Source organism: Gymnodraco acuticeps, unplaced genomic scaffold (assembly GCF_902827175.1).
Source record: "Gymnodraco acuticeps unplaced genomic scaffold, fGymAcu1.1, whole genome shotgun sequence".
Lineage (NCBI taxonomy): Eukaryota > Metazoa > Chordata > Actinopteri > Perciformes > Bathydraconidae > Gymnodraco > Gymnodraco acuticeps.
The window spans coordinates 1-18,728 of NW_022990817.1; the positions used below are offsets into that span (position 1 = coordinate 1).

Below are 18,728 nucleotides of genomic sequence, written 5' to 3' on the forward strand. Positions count from 1 at the left end.
TCTTGTTCTCTCTCACACACACACACACACACACACACACACACACACACACACACACACACACTTCTGCCAGATGAAAATGTCAGAAGATGAAGAGACTCTGTCAAACGGGTAAGATAGACTTTGCTGCGTGTTTGGATGCTGTAGGTTATTCCTCTGGCCTCTGTCGTGTGTGTGTGTGTGTGTGTGTGTGTGTGTGTGTGTGTGTGTGTGTGTGTGTGTGTGTGTGTGTGTGTGTGTGTGTGTGTGTGTGTGTGTGTGTGTGTGTGTGTGTGTGTGTGTGTGTGTGTGTGTGTGTGTGTGTGTGTGTGTGTGTGTGTGTGTGTGTGTGTCACACTCAGGCATGTGGACAAACTCGCTCGGTTTATTTTTAAAAAGGAACACCTCGGATCTTTTGTGTGAACGCAGTGAGGCCTCCGAAGCATCTTAACTAGTGAGGAGAGCTGTGTTAACCGCAGTCAGTGAACTAAATGCTTCGTCACTCTTGGAGGAGGTGTGTGTGTGTGTGTGTGTGTGTGTGTGTGTGTGTGTGTGTGGGTGTGTGTATGAATAGTGTTTGCTGTGTGCTAAGGGTTTCATTCGTGCTGATAATGATCATCCTTGTGCAAGTTGTTGTCCGGAGAAAGGAACTCAGTATTTCAGCTGACTTGAAGTTAAATTGAATTATGGGCACACAGTGCGTGATATGCACATCCTGAGTCCAGCAGCCTCTCCTCATTGAGCAGGTCGTCATGACGTCTCTTTATTTCATACAATTGTACATGCTGTCCTGTGCTAATGTTTGCTCTGTGACTAAGGGTAGCATGGTTTCTGTCCCTGCCCGTATAGGCATGTCAAGCTATAAGGAAATAATGAAGGCACTGATTGATTGCCCTGTAAATGCTGTCAGCGTAGAAACCCTATATGATTTCACTGCATGATCCATAGTATTTAAACCAGGGAAGGCTTTAACAACATATTGTATTTTTGTATTTAATGTAAAGGGGCTTATCATAATGTTCAGGTTCATATTTGTACTTTTTACCTCTACTGGGACATGTCTCCATGCTTTAATGTTCAAAAAGCTCTTTATTGCTGCAGCACCTCTTTTCACCCCTCTGTCTGAAACCAGAGCCCAGTCTGCTCTGATTGGTTAGCTGGCCGGCTCTGTTGTGATTGGTCAACCGCTTAGAGATGTCCCGCCCCTTAGCCTATCACGTACAATGTGTTGGAGCGCTAGCCAATAGGAGTGCAAGTGTTACGTAGTGATGTCATTGTGATCTGGATGTAAACAAAGGAGTCCAATGGAGGTGTTTCAGGCGGGGGAGAAACTCACTCTGGAGGGCAATCAGGGATTTTAGACTTAGCAGACCATTTACATGCACTCAAACCTATAGAGCACACTCTACAGGGGAGGGAATAGGGCCTCTTTAAAGCAAGGTAATCAAAATCAAGGGGTGTTTCTCAATGTCGAGTAAAGCTGCTCCAGAGCCACCATTTCAAGCATACTACGTCATCGAGTGCCGCCGAAGGACTGTTCCAATGTCCAGCATACTTGGAATTCTCCCAAGCCCGGCGTAGCGAGACATTTCGAGGCTGCCCATGTGTAGACTCCGCGGTCTTAAAATCCCCACAATGCTTTGCGCACGGATCAATTTCCCCAAATCTGTGGCGGAAAATGTAAGGCGGGGCCTCTCATATGACGAACACTTGCTCGCCTGTTCCACTCTTCGTTTTCCCGAATGCTAGGAAGGATTCTTGCCTCGCTTCTGAAGCAAGTGTATGGGCATAGATGTCTCATAATTATTTGTGTGAACATAAAAATAATTTGTGTGTAAATATGTGATTTGTAAATGTAAAACAACATCCACAAATGCATTTAAAAGATTTGCAAACTCACAAATACATTTGCAAGTGTAAAACGGATCTGCAAATACGCTAAATATGTTCACAAATAAAAAAAAGATCTGTGAATATCTCTTTAACATTTACACCTTTCGATCAGGCATTTGTGAATCGAATTTGTATTTGTGGACCAAAAATGCGCTTGCGGATCTCAAATCTCTGTTCACGGATCTCAAATCTCTGTTCACGGATCTCAAATCTCTGTTCACGGATCGTCTTTTTACACACACGGAATTTTGAGACATATTTTCCGCCGGTCTCGGCTCAAATCTACTCGTGTCACTCGGTTATTTTCGGAAACCACGTGATGGCCTGCTGATGAGGACATTTCCGTATGATTTCAAAGTAAGAGCATGATGGTTTGTTTTCTGTTACCATCACCATCATCATCATGTTATAGTGATACAGTTAGTTTGTGTTATTGATTCAATATAGCATATATCGAGCACTTTCGTTGATGTTGAAGTGCAGGCTATACGCCCCCGGGACCCGAAAGTGGCGTAGGCTATAGCCTGCACTTCAACATCAACGAAAGTGCTCGATATATGCTATATTGAATCAATAACACAAACTAACTGTATCACTATAACATGATGATGGTGATGGTAACAGAAAACAAACCATCATGCTCTTACTTTGAAATCATGCGGAAATGTCGCCATCAGCAGGCCATCACGTGGTTTCCGAAAAATAACCGAGTGACACGAGTAGATTTGAGCCGAGACCGGCGGAAAATATGTCTCAAAATTCCGTGTGTGTAAAAAGACGATCCGCGAACAGAGATTTGAGATCCGTGAACAGAGATTTGAGATCCGCAAGCGCATTTTTGGTCCACAAATACAAAATGGATTCACAAATGCCTGATCGAAAGGTGTAAATGTTAAAGAGATATTCACAGTTCTTTTTTTATTTGTGAACATATTTAGCGTATTTACAGATCCGTTTTACACTTGCACATTTATTTGTGAGTTTGCAAATCTTTTAAATGCATTTGTGGATGTTGTTTTACATTTACAAATCACATATTTACACACAAATTATTCTTATGTTCACACAAATAATTATGAGACATATCTATGCCCATACAAGTGACTCGGAAGACGTGTGCTACCAAGCAAGCGTACTCGACATTGAGAAACACCCAAGGTACCTGTGTGCTCTCTGCCCTGCGTTCTTTACAATAGCTGTGTTAGTCGTTTACCTTTTATATCATATGTTTACTTTCCTAATGATACTTTTGGGGGAGTTCAGTGTTTGCTAACTTGGCAACTCTCTATCCAGATGTATCATTTAAAAAAATGAGATCAGATAAACTTGTATTCATTTGTTGAAGCGTTGCCAACATTAGGCTGCGTATAAAGCCCTAGCCTACTGGTGCTGGCTTCACTGATGTTACCTATCTCTAGCTTTAAACGCTGCATTACAGTAAAGTAATCCCAGACTATTATGTGCTCTCAACCATTTGAGAAGACGTAAACGAAGCCACTCTATTCATCTCACAAGGTGGTATTCAGTTATTATATCAACAAAGTGTTTATTTATCAAAAATGTCATTGAGTAAATCATATCAATAGTTAGAAATATTGACACTGACATTTTTTTTCACATCGCCCAACCCTTCGCACATGTAACTGTTGACTACAGTTAGATAATTAAACAAGCTCTCCTTAAGTAAATAGTCCTTCAACAATTATTGGAATGTATTATGTATGAGGTTATGCTTGTACTCTGAATATAACAGGTGATAAGACTACAGCAACTGACTGAAGAATAATAGTAACAAATATATAATATTAACAATAATGCACTTTATTTTTCCTCTTGGGGACAATTTTAATATCTCCTGTTGTTGCTTTTCTATATTTACAAAGATATGCGTCAAATGATGTTATACATTAGATGTGAGGTTGGTTGTCGTGTTGAGATTTCACTTCATTTGAAAGATCAGGGTTATTTAAGTTGTGTATTTTTGATCGTTAATGTGAGCTGAAGGAAGGTCAAGTATAAAGCCGATAAATCAGCACAACGACAAGCCAGTTGCTAAGATTTAGTTTCCAAGACCAACCTGATGTCGATGCTGTGCTCACACACACACACATACACACACACACACACACACACACACACACACACACACACCACACACACACCACACACACGTTTGTTAGCGTGTTGTTTTAAGTGACAGTCACTGCAGAGGAAAGTGTTTGCACACAGAGGAGGAAGCTCAGTCTGGAATTACTGAGAGGCCGCTGAGGGAAGACATGTGACTGTACGCCATTATCCTTGAAATCAATGATATAAACACACACACAGTACAGTATACAGTACGCTGTTTAAAACTACATAACACTATTTAATCATTTAAGTCTCATTGTTTTATTGTTATTAGGGATTACATTATAAAGTGGCTGAATGTAAATAAGGTTTTTTATTACAATATGTTTTCCCTTGAAGTCCTTTTGACAGTTTTAGGGAACTTGTCATCACATTTAATTCAAATGTTTTCTTGACGTGCATATTGTTTCTTCCAGTTCTTTCCTGCATTGAGTTCATACAGTTCTTTGTTTGGATTGGATAGCTGTCTACTGATTGGTTCATTTCTTTTGACTCATTAAGTGTACCTTTTGTCATTTATTTTATTTGTATTGAGTGGCTTAGTTTTAACATTGTTGGTATTGTTTTCTCAAGAAGGGAGGTCTATTGTATAAGCCTGGGTTTGTTGAACTCTCCCGTCACATTTCCTATGTCTTTATTTTCTGGATATATGCAGATATATATGTCTTATTTGTGGTTGAATACAAAGAAAAACACAAAAATAAAATAGAAGTTTGGCCCGCTCCTAGTCGCTTAGTCCACAAATTGTTCCTTTTTCTCAGTCGGTTAAGATCTCTTTAGTCGACAAGTCATTTTTTAGGTTTCTATCATGCTTAATTACTTATTTCCATCAGTACAAATCTTGTAAACATAAGATTTAAAGTGGTGCTTTTACGTAATTCCTTGTGGAGAAACTCAATTTTACAGATTTGTGAATGGATGAAGTGTTTACTAGCGATTACTAGTAGTATTTTATAAAGATAATACCTATTTACAACACACTACTACAATACTACATAAACAATTTTCCCAATATTGAGTCTGTTTGTCAGCACAGTCACAATTGTTGGTCTAAATCTTGATGATAAGCCCACATAAAGACATAATGTTTCTGACAGCTGTGTGTGTCCTAGCATTACTATACTTGTGGGGACCTAAATCTGTTTACACAGTCACGTGTGGGGACTCGCCTCCCTTATGGGGACAAAATGGAGGGGAATCATTAATTTTAGGGTGAAGACTTGGTTAGGATTAGGGTTAGGGTTAGAGTGAGGCATGTGTTGGTTAAGGTTAGGATAAGTTTCCAGGAATTACATGTAAGTCAATGTAATGTCCCCTGAAGTTGTGTGTGTGTGTGTGTGTGTGTGTGTGTGTGTGTGTGTGTGTCCTAGCATTACTATACTTGTGGGGACCTAAATCTGTTTACAGTCACGTGTGGGGACTCGCCTCCCTTATGGGGACAAAATGGAGGTCCCCATGCATGAGGGGAATCATTCATTTTAGGGTGAAGACTTGGTTAGGGTTAGGCATGTGTTGGTTAAGGTTAGGATAAGTTTCCAGGAAATGCATGTAAGTCAATGTAATGTCCCCTGAAGTGGTGTGTGTGTGTGTGTGTGTGTGTGTGTGTGTGTGTGTGTGTGTGTGTGTGTGTGTGTGTGTGTGTGTGTGTGTGTGTGTGTGTGTGTGTGTGTGTGTGTGTGTGTGTGTGTGTGTGGTGTGTGTGTGTCTGTGTGTGTGTGTGTGTGTGTGTGTGTGTGTGTGTGTGTGTGTGTGTGTGTGTGTGTGTGTGTGTGTGTGTGTGTGTGTGTGTGTGTGTGGTGTGTGTGTTTCGATAATGATTAACTGAGTGTGTTCCAGCTGGTAAATCTAAATGGGAAAGAAACGTCATGCTCATGTGATCTACAGCAGTGGTTCTCAACTGGTCCAGCCTCGGGACCCACTTTTTTCCTTTGTCAATCAATCGCGACACGAAATTTTGAACCACTCAAATCTATTCATAAAAAGGCACACATGCATTTTTAGAAATACTAGAATATAAACTACGCGTTCTGGTACACTGAGAGGAAAATAAATAAATCTATTACTACCCGACATTAATAATATTTGATGCCATTGTTTGTGTTTCACTTTGTTCTGAAGCTGAACTTGCTGCTCGACACAGAGAGAAGAGCAACGAGGAGATAGTCTGTGTGACTTACTTTCAATTGTGGGTAAGGGTAGATAGCCCCCATTGTTCTGTGACCTGTCAATCATCAAACCGGGGGTCATATTTCATTATGTGTTCATTTTTATCTGAAGTTGTACCCATGGATGTATATAGAATAGTTATCGCAAAGTTATTCTCCGTGGGGACTTCCGGCAACAATCTTGATTCTGATTGGCCAGAAGACTCGAAAAAACATCAGCAAAGATGTTTTATTGAGAATATGAACATTACGTGACGTGACAGAAGTTTTCAAAACCGTTTATGGTCGGTACTTCCAGTCCAACGCCTACTGCATGCACAGCGTTAGAAAATCGGGCCTTCAAATAAAAGTTTGCCTTTTTCCCAACTCGAAACGGGTCCAGTAAACCGTATACTGCTATAAGGTCAAAACACAAATTGCATTTTAACACATTCCACTTTAATAGCAAATATTACATTACACATCATTTAGCTGATGCTTTTGTCCAAAGCGACTTACAATAAGTGCAAAAACCGTAACGATTCAAACTCCAACACACTACAGGCAATAAGACTGAGCTCTGTTAAGTGCCTCGATAAACATTCCACTGTTGTTATCTTGCAATTTACTTATTTATCTAAATATCTATCACAGTGATGGAGCAGCAAGCCGATTGGCTGACGCAGAGCGTAGTGAACAAGCTGGAGTAAATGGTTTAACCAAGGCCTGGATATAGAAAAGAGCTGTTCCTTTCACAGCTCGGTAGGCCAGCGATATCTCAAGTATCTCAGAATAAAGGCCATTAATGAGCGAGTCCTGAATAATATCAGTGTTTCAGATTCACAGTCATAGATTCAGCTCATTACGAGTGTTTGAGCTGGCTGCTGTTTTTACCATCAACGAAGGGAGTAAAACACACATGTAAACATATCCATTGGAGCCATTTTGTTTGTATATTAAGTAGTGTGTGTTTGGTTGTGTTAATTTCCTTCTGGGATGGTGAGTTTTGAGTCTTGTGTGTAAGCATAAACAGATACATCGGTAATCACCAAACAGATTTGTTGTTTAACGGTAGATGAACAGTTTTTTTTTAACCGTAATCTGTAGCTGTAGTGGGAGGCTGTGTCACAGTGGATAGTGCGCTGAACTTCGAATCAGGGGGTAGCAAGTTCGAGTCCCACTGCAGTCAGCATGTCGTTGTGTCCCTGAGACACTTCACCCCAAAGTACTCCTGTGTGGATTGCCCACAGTACTGAATGTATGTAAGTCACTTTGGATAAAAGCGTCTAACAAGTGAAGTGTAATGTAGCTCTGATGTGTATCAAGCTTTTGTCTATTTTACATTCAACTGATAAATCATATAAGCTAAGATGCTTGTGGATCGACGTCTTTAAATGGACCACATTGGGTCAAATAGAAACATTTCTTTATGATTCAGACGTTTGGAAATGCTGCTATTCACAAGTGTTAGTATAGTAGCCTTTCAGTGGTTTTCAGGGTTCTTATCTATGAGTGCAGCAAGTGAAATCAAAAGGTAGGGAGCTATTTTATGAATAAAGTAGGAGTACAGAGAATCAATTTGGTCACATTTCACAGGCCACGTGAGGAGCATCATGTGTAATGATCTGCATAGCAACATTATGGACAATCATTAAGACAGGGCAGATAGGAGTTAACTGCAAAGCACTTTCACTTGTCCGGCTCACCCTGCCTGCGTTTCTGTTTGTCTTGTGACGTAGAAAAGAATAAGGAACATTGATGGATTACTGCACATGCTCATGGCCTTCAGCTAACAAATGCCATTTAAAGAGACATGTACCAACCAGGAAATTACATAAAAGACTACAAGAGACTCAAAACAACTACTGAAAGACTATAAGAGATTCAAAACAACTACTGAAAGACTATAAGAGTCTCAAAACAACTACTGAAAGACTACAAGAGACTCAAAACAACTACTGAAAGAATATAAGAGATTCAAAACAACTACTGAAAGACTACAAGAGACTCAAAACAACTACTGAAAGACTATAAGAGACTCAAAACAACTACTGAAAGACTACAAGAGACTCAAAACAACTACTGAAAGACTATAAGAGACTCAAAACAACTACTGAAAGACTACAAGAGACTCAAAACAACTACTGAAAGACTACAAGAGACTCAAAACAACTACTGAAAGACTATAAGAGACTCAAACAACTACTGAAAGACTACAAGAGACTCAAAACAACTACTGAAAGACTATAAGAGACTCAAAACAACTACTGAAAGACTACAAGAGACTCAAAACAACTACTGAAAGACTATAAGAGACTCAAAACAACTACTGAAATAAGAGATTCAAAACAACTACTGAAAGACTATAAGAGACTCAAAACAACTACTGAAAGACTATAAGAGATTCAAAACAACTACTGAAAGACTATAAGAGACTCAAAACAACTACTGAAAGACTATAAGAGATTCAAAACAACTACTGAAAGACTATAAGAGACTCACAACAACTACTGAAAGACTATAAGAGACTCAAAACAACTACTGAAAGACTATAAGAGACTCACAACAACTACTGAAAGACTATAAGAGACTCAAAACAACTACTGAAAGACTACAAGAGATTCAAAACAACTACTGAAAGACTATAAGAGATTCAAAACAACTACTGAAAGACTACAAGAGATTCAAAACAACTACTGAAAGACTATAAGAGACTCAAAACAACTACTGAAAGACTACAAGAGACTCAAAACAACTACTGAAAGACTATAAGAGACTCACAACAACTACTGAAAGACTATAAGAGACTCACAACAACTACTGAAAGACTATAAGAGACTCACAACAACTACTGAAAGACTATAAGAGACTCAAAACAACTACTGAAAGACTATAAGAGATTCAAAACAACTACTGAAAGACTACAAGAGATTCAAAACAACTACTGAAAGACTATAAGAGACTCAAAACAACTACTGAAAGACTATAAGAGACTCAAAACAACTACTGAAAGACTACAAGAGACTCAAAACAACTACTGAAAGACTATAAGAGACTCAAAACAACTACTGAAAGACTATAAGAGACTCAAAACAACTACTGAAAGACTACAAGAGACTCAAAACAACTACTGAAAGACTATAAGAGACTCAAAACAACTACTGAAAGACTACAAGAGACTCAAAACAACTACTGAAAGACTATAAGAGACTCAAAACAACTACTGAAAGACTATAAGAGACTCACAACAACTACTGAAAGACTATAAGAGACTCACAACAACTACTGAAAGACAAAAGATGGGTCTCTGCAGTAGAGTTTAAGGAACTGGTTTGAGCAGAACAGACTTAAAGAGAGTGAATAATAATGAAATATGATGCAACTGAGGGTCTGAAAATAATGTGGGAATGTTTTTAAGAAACCTTTATATTACTAGACTGTGAAATAGTCAGACCTAGAGTGACACAACCCAGTCTCACGGCATTTCGTGTTCACCAACACGATTTTTAATCTATTGATTCGTGTTCACCAACACGATTTGCCCCTTTTTTTCGTGTTGCACAGCACGATTTTAAAAGCAATGTATTTCTACTGCCTGCAGCACGTCTTTTTCTCCGGTCGGGTCGAGGAAGACCGGAAGCTGTGTGGTTCATAAAAACATGTTCTTACTCAATATCAAGCCACAGTTATTGCTTTTATTTTAAATCGTATAATTTCGGACTTTTGTTGCCGTGAGGAAAATAAATGGCTCAGAGCCTCAGAATACTGAAATCTGTATTTTTTAAATCTTTTTTTCCTTCTAATTTGTTATTATTTTCAAAATAACACACTGTTATTTACTCACCAATAACACACAATTATCCTTGCTTTTATTTATTGGTTTAATTCCATAATCTCGGGCTTTTTTGGCGTCCGTCAGGAACTGAATTTCAAAATAACACGAAATGCCGTGAGACTGGGTTGAGTGACATACTGTTGAGTACATTGCATATTCCAATAAAACTTTCTCATTGTTTCTCACACTTTTGCGCCATATTGTACTATTTTTATTTTCTTGTGTCATGTATGAGTTTTTCAGTCTGTGGTTTTATTGTCTCGTGTTTTTACATTTGTCCTATCTGTTTTGTCTACATGTATTTATGCTGCTTTTTATATATGTATTGATGTACAGCACTTTGGTCAACGATGTTGTTTTTAAATGTGCTATATAAATAAAGTGGGATTGGAGATTGATATTATAAGCAAGGCCATGAAGTCAACTTTAAGGGAAGACCAAATCTCCCCGGGTATCCAGTATATATTATAACTGCCTTGATTTCAGATATAAGAATTGAAACAAATACCCAGAGCTTATGAGATGATGCTGTACTTTCATACATGATCTTTCTTTCCTAATCAAGATGTTGTTGATCTGCAGGTGCTCGCGGTCAGAACTGTCTCTGGCTCTGGACGACTGCATGGCCGCCCTGGATTTGTTCCTCAGAAATGACTTTGAGGAGGCGCAGACCCGACTCAAATGCAGGTACGAGAGCAACCAGAACCATTTCTAATACATCTGCTGTGACCAAGCTCTGACCCTTCTATCTTTGTGCTTTCATCTCAAATGTAGAGACAACCAGCTGAAGAAATGCATGCAAACAGCTGTGTTTTTCTAGGTGTTTTTGCACTGTCAGGGGTTAGAAAGTGAAGATTTTCAACAGTAAACTGCATCCCCACACAACAAGCCTTTGTCCCATCCTGAGAAACTGCCATTTGTATTGGTATAAATAGTGTAGAAAGTTCAGGTGTAAGTAATTTAACTAATGAATCGACAAATCCGTTGTGCTGCTTCATTGTCAGGCAATAGGACAGAACAGAGACATTGTTTATGTTATTGGTAACATCGGTGTTTTCCCACTAAGATAAGTTATAACATTTCCTATGGAACGATCGAGGCCTATGGATGTAATGCCTCTGTTTACGCTAGTATATGTTAGCATGCTAACAAGCTAAACTAAGATGATGAACGTGTTTCACTATAAAACTGCTGAACATAGGCATTGTCAATGTTAGCATTGTAATTTGGCTCAGTTAGCAGAGTTGTTGTGATCGAGTTAGCTTGTCTATGTTAGCATGTTAGCATTGTAATTTGGCTCAGTTAGCAGAGTTGTTGTGATCGAGTTAGCTTTTCAATGTAAACATGATAGCATTGTCATTGTGATCATCATAGCATATTCTATTTGATGATGTTAGCATTATCAGAGCAGCCAGTTAGCATTGTCATTTTATTTGTGATTATGTTAGCATTTTCAATGTAAGTATTTTAGCATTGTCATTGTGATCATGTTAGCATTGTCAGAGTGACCAGTTAGCATTGTGCATGCGTTAGCATCTTAGCATCACAAGTCTTATTATAGTAACTGACATGTTCATCTTACTCCATAGTTGAAACTGTATGCCGATAGGAAGGCAGGGAGGGTACTACAGGACCATGCTTATTGACACACTTATTTTGCTTCTGTTTTGATAATGATTCAGCAAAACTCTTTTCTTTCTGGATTTATTACAAATATTTCTGCTTGTACTTTGTGCTATTGAGTCTGCTTCCTAAAAGCAAAAAGATCAATACATTTGCCCCTGTAAAAATGCCAAAAAAGAGGAAACCTCACTGTAAGCATTGTCCTTACAGTGACTCAAAGAACATTGTGTTGCTTTTAATTCCATTTTAAAAAACAATACACAAGCAAAATGCCCAGTCATTGGCACATTGGAAACTTCTGCCCTTTTCAGTGAGTGCTGGAGGACTGTTAATCTGCTGCTGATGCTGATTATATAATGGCCTGACGGTCTTAAATGACTGACATGCTGCTCTGAGTTACATTCACAAACACACCCTGTCTCTAGTTTCCTGCTGTGTCAGGAATCAGGTTACTCCATTGTTCCCTGCTTATTCTCGACTTTTATAATCAGAAACTTTATCACAACGTCCCCTTTGTCCTCTTACCTTTTCTATCCCCTCTCTGGACCACTCATTATAGGCCAAGTTTCTTCTTTTCAGTGCTGGCTTTAAATCGAGACAGAAGAGCTGCTTCTTGTCAGGCTCAAATTATTGTTATAACAAAGTCCTGAAGGCTAGATTAACAGCTATTGTCAGTTTTGTGTTGTTCTGAGGAGCCATTTTGGTGTCTTTAGTACTGTAATGGCGCATTTCCACTGCAGGGCCTCGTACGGTATAGTTAGGCCTTGGTAGGCCAGGCTCACTTTATGCTGCGTTTCCATTACAGTTTAGTAGCTGGGGCGGTAACTATAGTAACGCACTCGCAGTGTAGGCGGAGCCGTGACGTCATCTTCAATGCAAACCACAAAACCAACACAGCCGTTAGCTCTTAGCACTCAGAGCTCACAGCTCTTCATATCTGTTCAGAAACTAGACAAAAGTTAAACAAGTACAAACCACAGACTGTCTGTGTCATGGCGAATACAGTCGCTGCTTTATTTATGTCTGTAGGCCGTTGTTGTGAGTGTGGACGGTCGGAGCATATACTGCGTTAGCTTAGCCAATCTCCATTCAGAGAACACACATTTTAAAAGGTTTTTCGTCTGCCGTCTGTCTGCAAACTTGTCAAAGCATTAATTCATGATTTTTACTAACCGGCATCAGTATGTTGTTACTTCGGCATCATTTTGAAACGTGTATTAAAATTAAATCTCGGTAAAATATGTTCATTTTGTTGTAGTTACAAGCGATTCTCTCACTAGTTTAGCATACTCAGCCCGGTTGTTGGTCCGGAAAGAACCACGATTTTGAAGGGCCAGAAAAACGGTCAAAAAGCACCCGTTAGCCGGAACTACCCCGAGTGGAATCGCAACAAAAAACGGGCCGGGTTTGGCACGGCACGCTTACACCGTGCTACGCGCTGCAGTGGAAATGCGCCAAGTGTCGGAAACTGTTAGGGCAGGGGTGCCCAACCAGTCGATCGCGGGGAGATTCCCAGTCGATCGCGAGATGTGTCTAAAAATAGAACAACAATATTCAGTTGTATCGTTAATGTCCTATAACATAATCTTCCTGTGCCAGAATAATGCACTTGAAAGCATCAAAGCTTTGTGATTGGCCGGCGTGATCCCATGTGTTGGGGCGTGGCTGGTGGGCAGTGGCAGTAGCAAAAAAGCCCAAAATATATAATTTTCACTCCGAGTGGGAGGATGATTATTTTTGTATCTATTCCAATTAAAAGTCCATCTGTCTCATCTGCAATGCGAGCGTTGCTTTATCGAAGAAGGGTCATTGAGAAGCGGCATTTCAAAACAGTGCACAAACGCTACGAGACGGAATTCCCTCCTAATTCTGCTCTACGCTCCCAAAAGGGGAGGGGCCTGAAAGGAGAGCTAAATGCACAGCAGTCCATTTTCACCAGGCCCAACAACAAGAGCAAGGCTGCTACCATAGCATCTTATCGTGTCAGTCACTTCTTGCAAAACACATGAAGTCTTTCAAAGACGGCGAAGTTGTGAAAGAAGCATTCCTGGAGGCTGCCGAGGCGCTTTTTGGGGACAGTAAAAATAACAGAAGCATTTAAACAGGTTTTTGATATAATAAAAACTCAAGTTAGATACCGTTATTAATCTGCTGTAAGTTTTAGTTTTTTTGAACTTATTCATTATAATTATTGTACAAAATGGTATAAGAATGCAAACTTAAATTGATTAGTCTATTATCAATTCAGGTTAAGAAACTAGTGTTGCTTGCATCCTATTTTAAAGGCATTTGTTTATATTCTACTAAAATGCATCAAAAAAGGGTTTGATTCTATTAATGTTGTCTTTTTTATTGCACTTTGGCAGCAGATTCCTGTGTAGCGTATTACATTATTATTAAGCCTAATTTATACTTTTGTGAATAAACTCCAACTCTGTATCAACAACACTGTTGTGCAACTTAAGCTAAATACTTGTATTTGTACTTGGATAACAAAGAGGTAAGATAAAGGATCTGCAGTATTTTAGGAAGTATTCATCGTACAAAGGTCAGTTTTATACAAGTAGAAGTGTGTATTTACCTGGTAGTAGGCTGTCAGTAACTACGCCTCTCTATTTGGACTGGTAGATCTCGGCAGACCGGCAACTTTAAAAGTAGCTCTCGGTTCAAAAAAGGTTGGGCACTGTTAGTGTATTCTAGAACCCCGAAGGCAGGAGAGACTGAAAAGAGTCAAGGGAAGCTTATAAAAGTTAACAGCATTTAATTACACAAAATATGCGGTGGTGTACAAAATGAAATGTGCGATTGGAGGCGCTCTCCTCATCCGACCGGTCAGTCCAGGTCAGCAGGTAGAGGAGGTAAATTCTTGGCTTGCTCTTCCTGCTGTCATCTGAGGTCTTCTCCTATTGGCCGGCGTCGTCGGCCAATTCCTGCCTTTTTCTGTTGTTAAATTATATCATTCTGGTGTCTGTGGTTATTTAAACATTCCCTAATAAACGTTATTCAGCGGTAATAAATGAGTGCTAAACCCAGTGTGCTCAGTGTACAACATCACATGTAATTTCACCTTTAATTCACGGTTTGAAAAGGCAGCATTTCGCCACATGCTAATGCTAACCGAAAGTGAATAATTTTCAGAATAAAAGTATTAAGTTAATAGTTAGTGAACTTCCGGTTTTTCAGAATAAAACTGATTTAAATTAAATAGTGTATTTAATTCAAATTACGCCATACCAACATTGATTTTAATTTCTAACAGCACCCCTGTGTTAGGGTGATGTCATTTGCTAAAAATAGGAAAAAATGCAGCACTTATAAAGGTTTGGCTTACTTCAAACTAATTAACTTCTTGCTGTATCCTCATGGTTGATTGCACTTTTTGGATGACATATTGGATTAAAACCCCACTAATTTAATGTTTGATTTCTAAACTCAGACTCAGATAAGGAGACTTAAATTGCAACGTTACATACATATATAGTGACTCCCTTGTTGTGATACTTATAATGTGTCTTAGTGTTTAAATCTGGATATGTGAATAGTCCAAATCTGTCGGTTTAGCAAGTGTCCTTATTTCTGACTCCATATTATTCCCTCAGCACTGTGTGCGCTCGGCCTCTTTCTGTCACTGAAGTGCACCTGAACAAACACAAGTTGCACATCTGATCCTGTTTGTAGCTGAGCCCATATGGTTGGAGTAAAATAGTCAGAAATCAGTGCAGATTTAAAAAGTAAGATATAAGAAACGGCTATCCTATAATAATCACTGGCTCCATTGAGATCCTTTGTATAGTGCTGTTTAACATTGAAATGCAGCTCTTTGATCAGATTGAGAGTAGACTTTATTTTTGTTTGATTCATACAAAACCAAATAACGTCCACTGTTGGAGCTGGGATGTCCCGATCACCTTTTTTTGCTCCCGATCCGATTCCGATCATTTGATTTTGACAATCTGCCGATACCGATTTTTCCCGATCCGATCTTTATGCAATGCATTAAGAGAAAAAAAAGGAAAAAAGCATTCAAGTTGTCCCTTAAGGTTATTTTTTTTATTTAAATGACATTACCCAACTATCCATTCTATCCAACATGGATATAGCTTATTTTGTTCACAGCAGCATTGGATCAAAACAAAATAAAGCTTATCAGTGGTCCACCACAAAATAACCATGTAAACAAATTGAGTGCAGATAGTGCAGTAACAAAACAAAAATAACTCTACTGGAAAGAGGTAGCTTGACTAGCTTCACAAGTTCACATTCAGTCACAAATAATAAAATAAAATAAAAATGTGGCTTAGTGCAGAATTCTAGCCTTAAGACTAACTAGTCTAGTAATAATGTAATGAACAACAGCAGCTTAACTTAACATGAATAAACAGTATTATATTTCCATCTTACTGGAGTAACACAATTCAATAGTAATCAGCAGTGAACCACTTCAACACGTGTGTTTCGATGTATTCACGGCATTCATTTTGTTATTCTACAATATTGTTGTTTTATAGTTATTTGTTAATGTAACTCAATTTGTGTTCTTTGAAATTGAAAAGGATATCACATTGTGTTTGTTTTGAAAACGATTAATCGGGCGATTATTTTATCGATTAGTCGACTAATCTAACGATTATTTTTCTGTTGTTCGATTAATAAAAAACGTAATGTATCTCAAATAAATACCAAAAAATTCTTAATAATAGTTTTTTTTTTTTTCAATGAGCGCCCCAAAAAACAACACAGCCGTTAGCTCTTAGCACTCAGAGCTCACAGCTCTTCATATCTGTTCAGAAACTAGACAAACGTTAAACAAGTACAAACCACAGACTGCCTGTGTCATGGAGAATACAGTCGCTGGTTTATTTATGTCTGTATAGGCCGTTGTTGTGAGTGTGGACGGTCGGAGCATATATAACGTTAGCTTAGCCAAGCTCCATTTAGAAAACACGCATTTTAAAAAGGGGTTTTCGCCTGCTGTCTGTCTGCAGACTTGTCAACGCATTAATTCATGGTTTTTACTAACCGGTATCAGTATGTTGTTACTTCGGCATCATTTTGAAACGTGTATTACAATTAAATCACGGTCAAATATGTTCATCTTGTTGTAGTTGTAGCCCCCTTGCCAGCGATTCTCTCTCTCGTTTAGCATACTCAGCCCGACTCAGCCTGGTTGTTCCTGGCCCTAGAACCTCCTTCTTGCAAACATTGCATCTGGCTGTTACACTGCCTTCGCTTTCAATTTTATAATACTTCCAAACTCCTGACATGTGCTCTTTCCCGACTCCCGAGTCACCAGCTGAACGTAGCCTCTCGTTAGCTGCTACTATTAGACACTGCGCCCACTCTGTTGCTTTGAGAGAAATAAGCAACCAGGTCTAAACAAGCCCAACAGAAGCAACACATACATGATGTTGTGTAATTTTAAACCAAAACTAAATCCTCAGGATGACTTTAAGACGTGAACACGGTCATTTTTGTTTTGTAACATTAAACAAAATTTAAAAAATGTAAATTATTAAAAAAAAAGAAAAAGGATTCCCGATCCCCGATCTTTTTCTCCCGATTGCGATCTTTTAAAAATCACGTGATCGGCTCCGATCCCCGACCACGTCATCGGATCGGGACATCTCTAGTTGGAGCTATTGAACGATTTCTTGCATTATAAAATATACCAGTGGCGAGCCGTCAGGGCCATCTAGGCCCTCTGTGAGGGCCTAAGATATTCAAAAAAATTATATTTGAAAACGTTAAAAAAAACAACATTTTTTTTTAAATATAATTTTTTATATTTTGTTGTTGTTACATTTTTCATTAATTTTACCAAAATAACTTGATTTAATTGTATTTAAAATAATATTTCCAAAGAAATAAATCCTTCGAATCTGCCTGTTCAGTTTCTGTTGGAATGTGAAGGGTTAAATGCCGTCTCTGCGAGTTATGTGAAGACCGGAGAGCTTGTTGGTCCCTCTCTACATTCACAGAGGGCCAGCTATAGTAACTCAATGAGAGAGTAATGTCAAACGACAGTACAATTGACCAATCATATCTTCCCTCTAAATGGGCGGGCTTTATTTTCGCGGACTTTATGACAAGTTCCGCCCGCTGTGAGGTCTATGCAAGTGGTGCAGTGACGCGTCCTAAAACCCGGAGGTAAGCTTCGCTCGGATTCCCTCGACAGAAATCAGTGGGATTTCTCCATAGGATTTTGGAAAATAGCTCGAAATAAGGTCTGTGGAAAACGAACCTGTTAGATAAATGCACGTTTTGTTCAGCCGGGTAATATCCACATGTCTACCCTACTTTTATTATTTTCGAATCATAAATCTAAACGATAGATTTATGATCGATAGATTTATAATTAGCATAAGTTCGTTCATGATAGCTCACTTCAGTGATAGTGATGGTTGCGAAATTATTAACCGAGTCATTTTCAAGATTGAGTTACAATGATAAACTGGAGTGTCAAAGGATCAGCTGAATGACCCCGCCATCAAGTGCTTCATCCGAAAGGACAGGAGGATGGACTTTGTGTTTCAGTGATTTGATCATCAAAGGTAGGCCTAATTCATTTTCAATGTGGGCCGCCGTGCCGACTTAATTCATTTGTAATTGTTACTTGGCTGTGGGTGCCCTGTCATGATAGGTGTTTATATAAATGGTGTTGTTTTGTGTGGTAGAGGGTCGCTGTCATTGATGCGTTTTGCACCCCGGGCCGCTGTTTTGATATTCCGCTGAAGTATACGCTGTGACCATAGACTGTATATATATATATGTATACTGTGACGTAATAACTCTTCTTTTGTTTCGAGGGAAGGGGGGGTCAGAGGGCCTAGGTATAAAAGTCACGGCTCGCCACTGAAATATACATTTACTTTCTGGCTTTTTTGTTTGTAGTAAATCGCTTATTATTTATTGTCACTATTTCAGTTTGAATAGTTGTTTATCCTTTTGTTTTGAAGACAAGCACTGACAGGGGATTTGGTATATGTTGGAGACGGGTAGAGGAGTGAGGGCACCGGAAAAGCATATATTGTTTTACCAAGAAAAAAGAGAGCCTAGAGCCATTGTTCTTTATATATTTGATCGACAAAATGCTTGCCTGGAAAATGGACTTTATCCTGCTTGAT

The 18,728-nt window shown here is 38.9% G+C and overlaps 1 protein-coding gene across 1 annotated transcript in view; it reads left to right on the forward strand.

Moving 5' to 3' along the window:
- Window positions 1-71: 71 nt before the first annotated feature.
- Window positions 72-18,728, forward strand: part of ttc39a (tetratricopeptide repeat domain 39A) — a 49,634-nt gene continuing 30,977 nt past the window's right edge. The window contains exons 1-2 of the mRNA XM_034232819.1: window positions 72-111; window positions 10,564-10,668. Coding sequence (XP_034088710.1) covers window positions 74-111; window positions 10,564-10,668 — 143 coding nt within the window. The 5' untranslated portion in view covers window positions 72-73. The remainder of the gene's footprint in view (window positions 112-10,563; window positions 10,669-18,728) is intronic.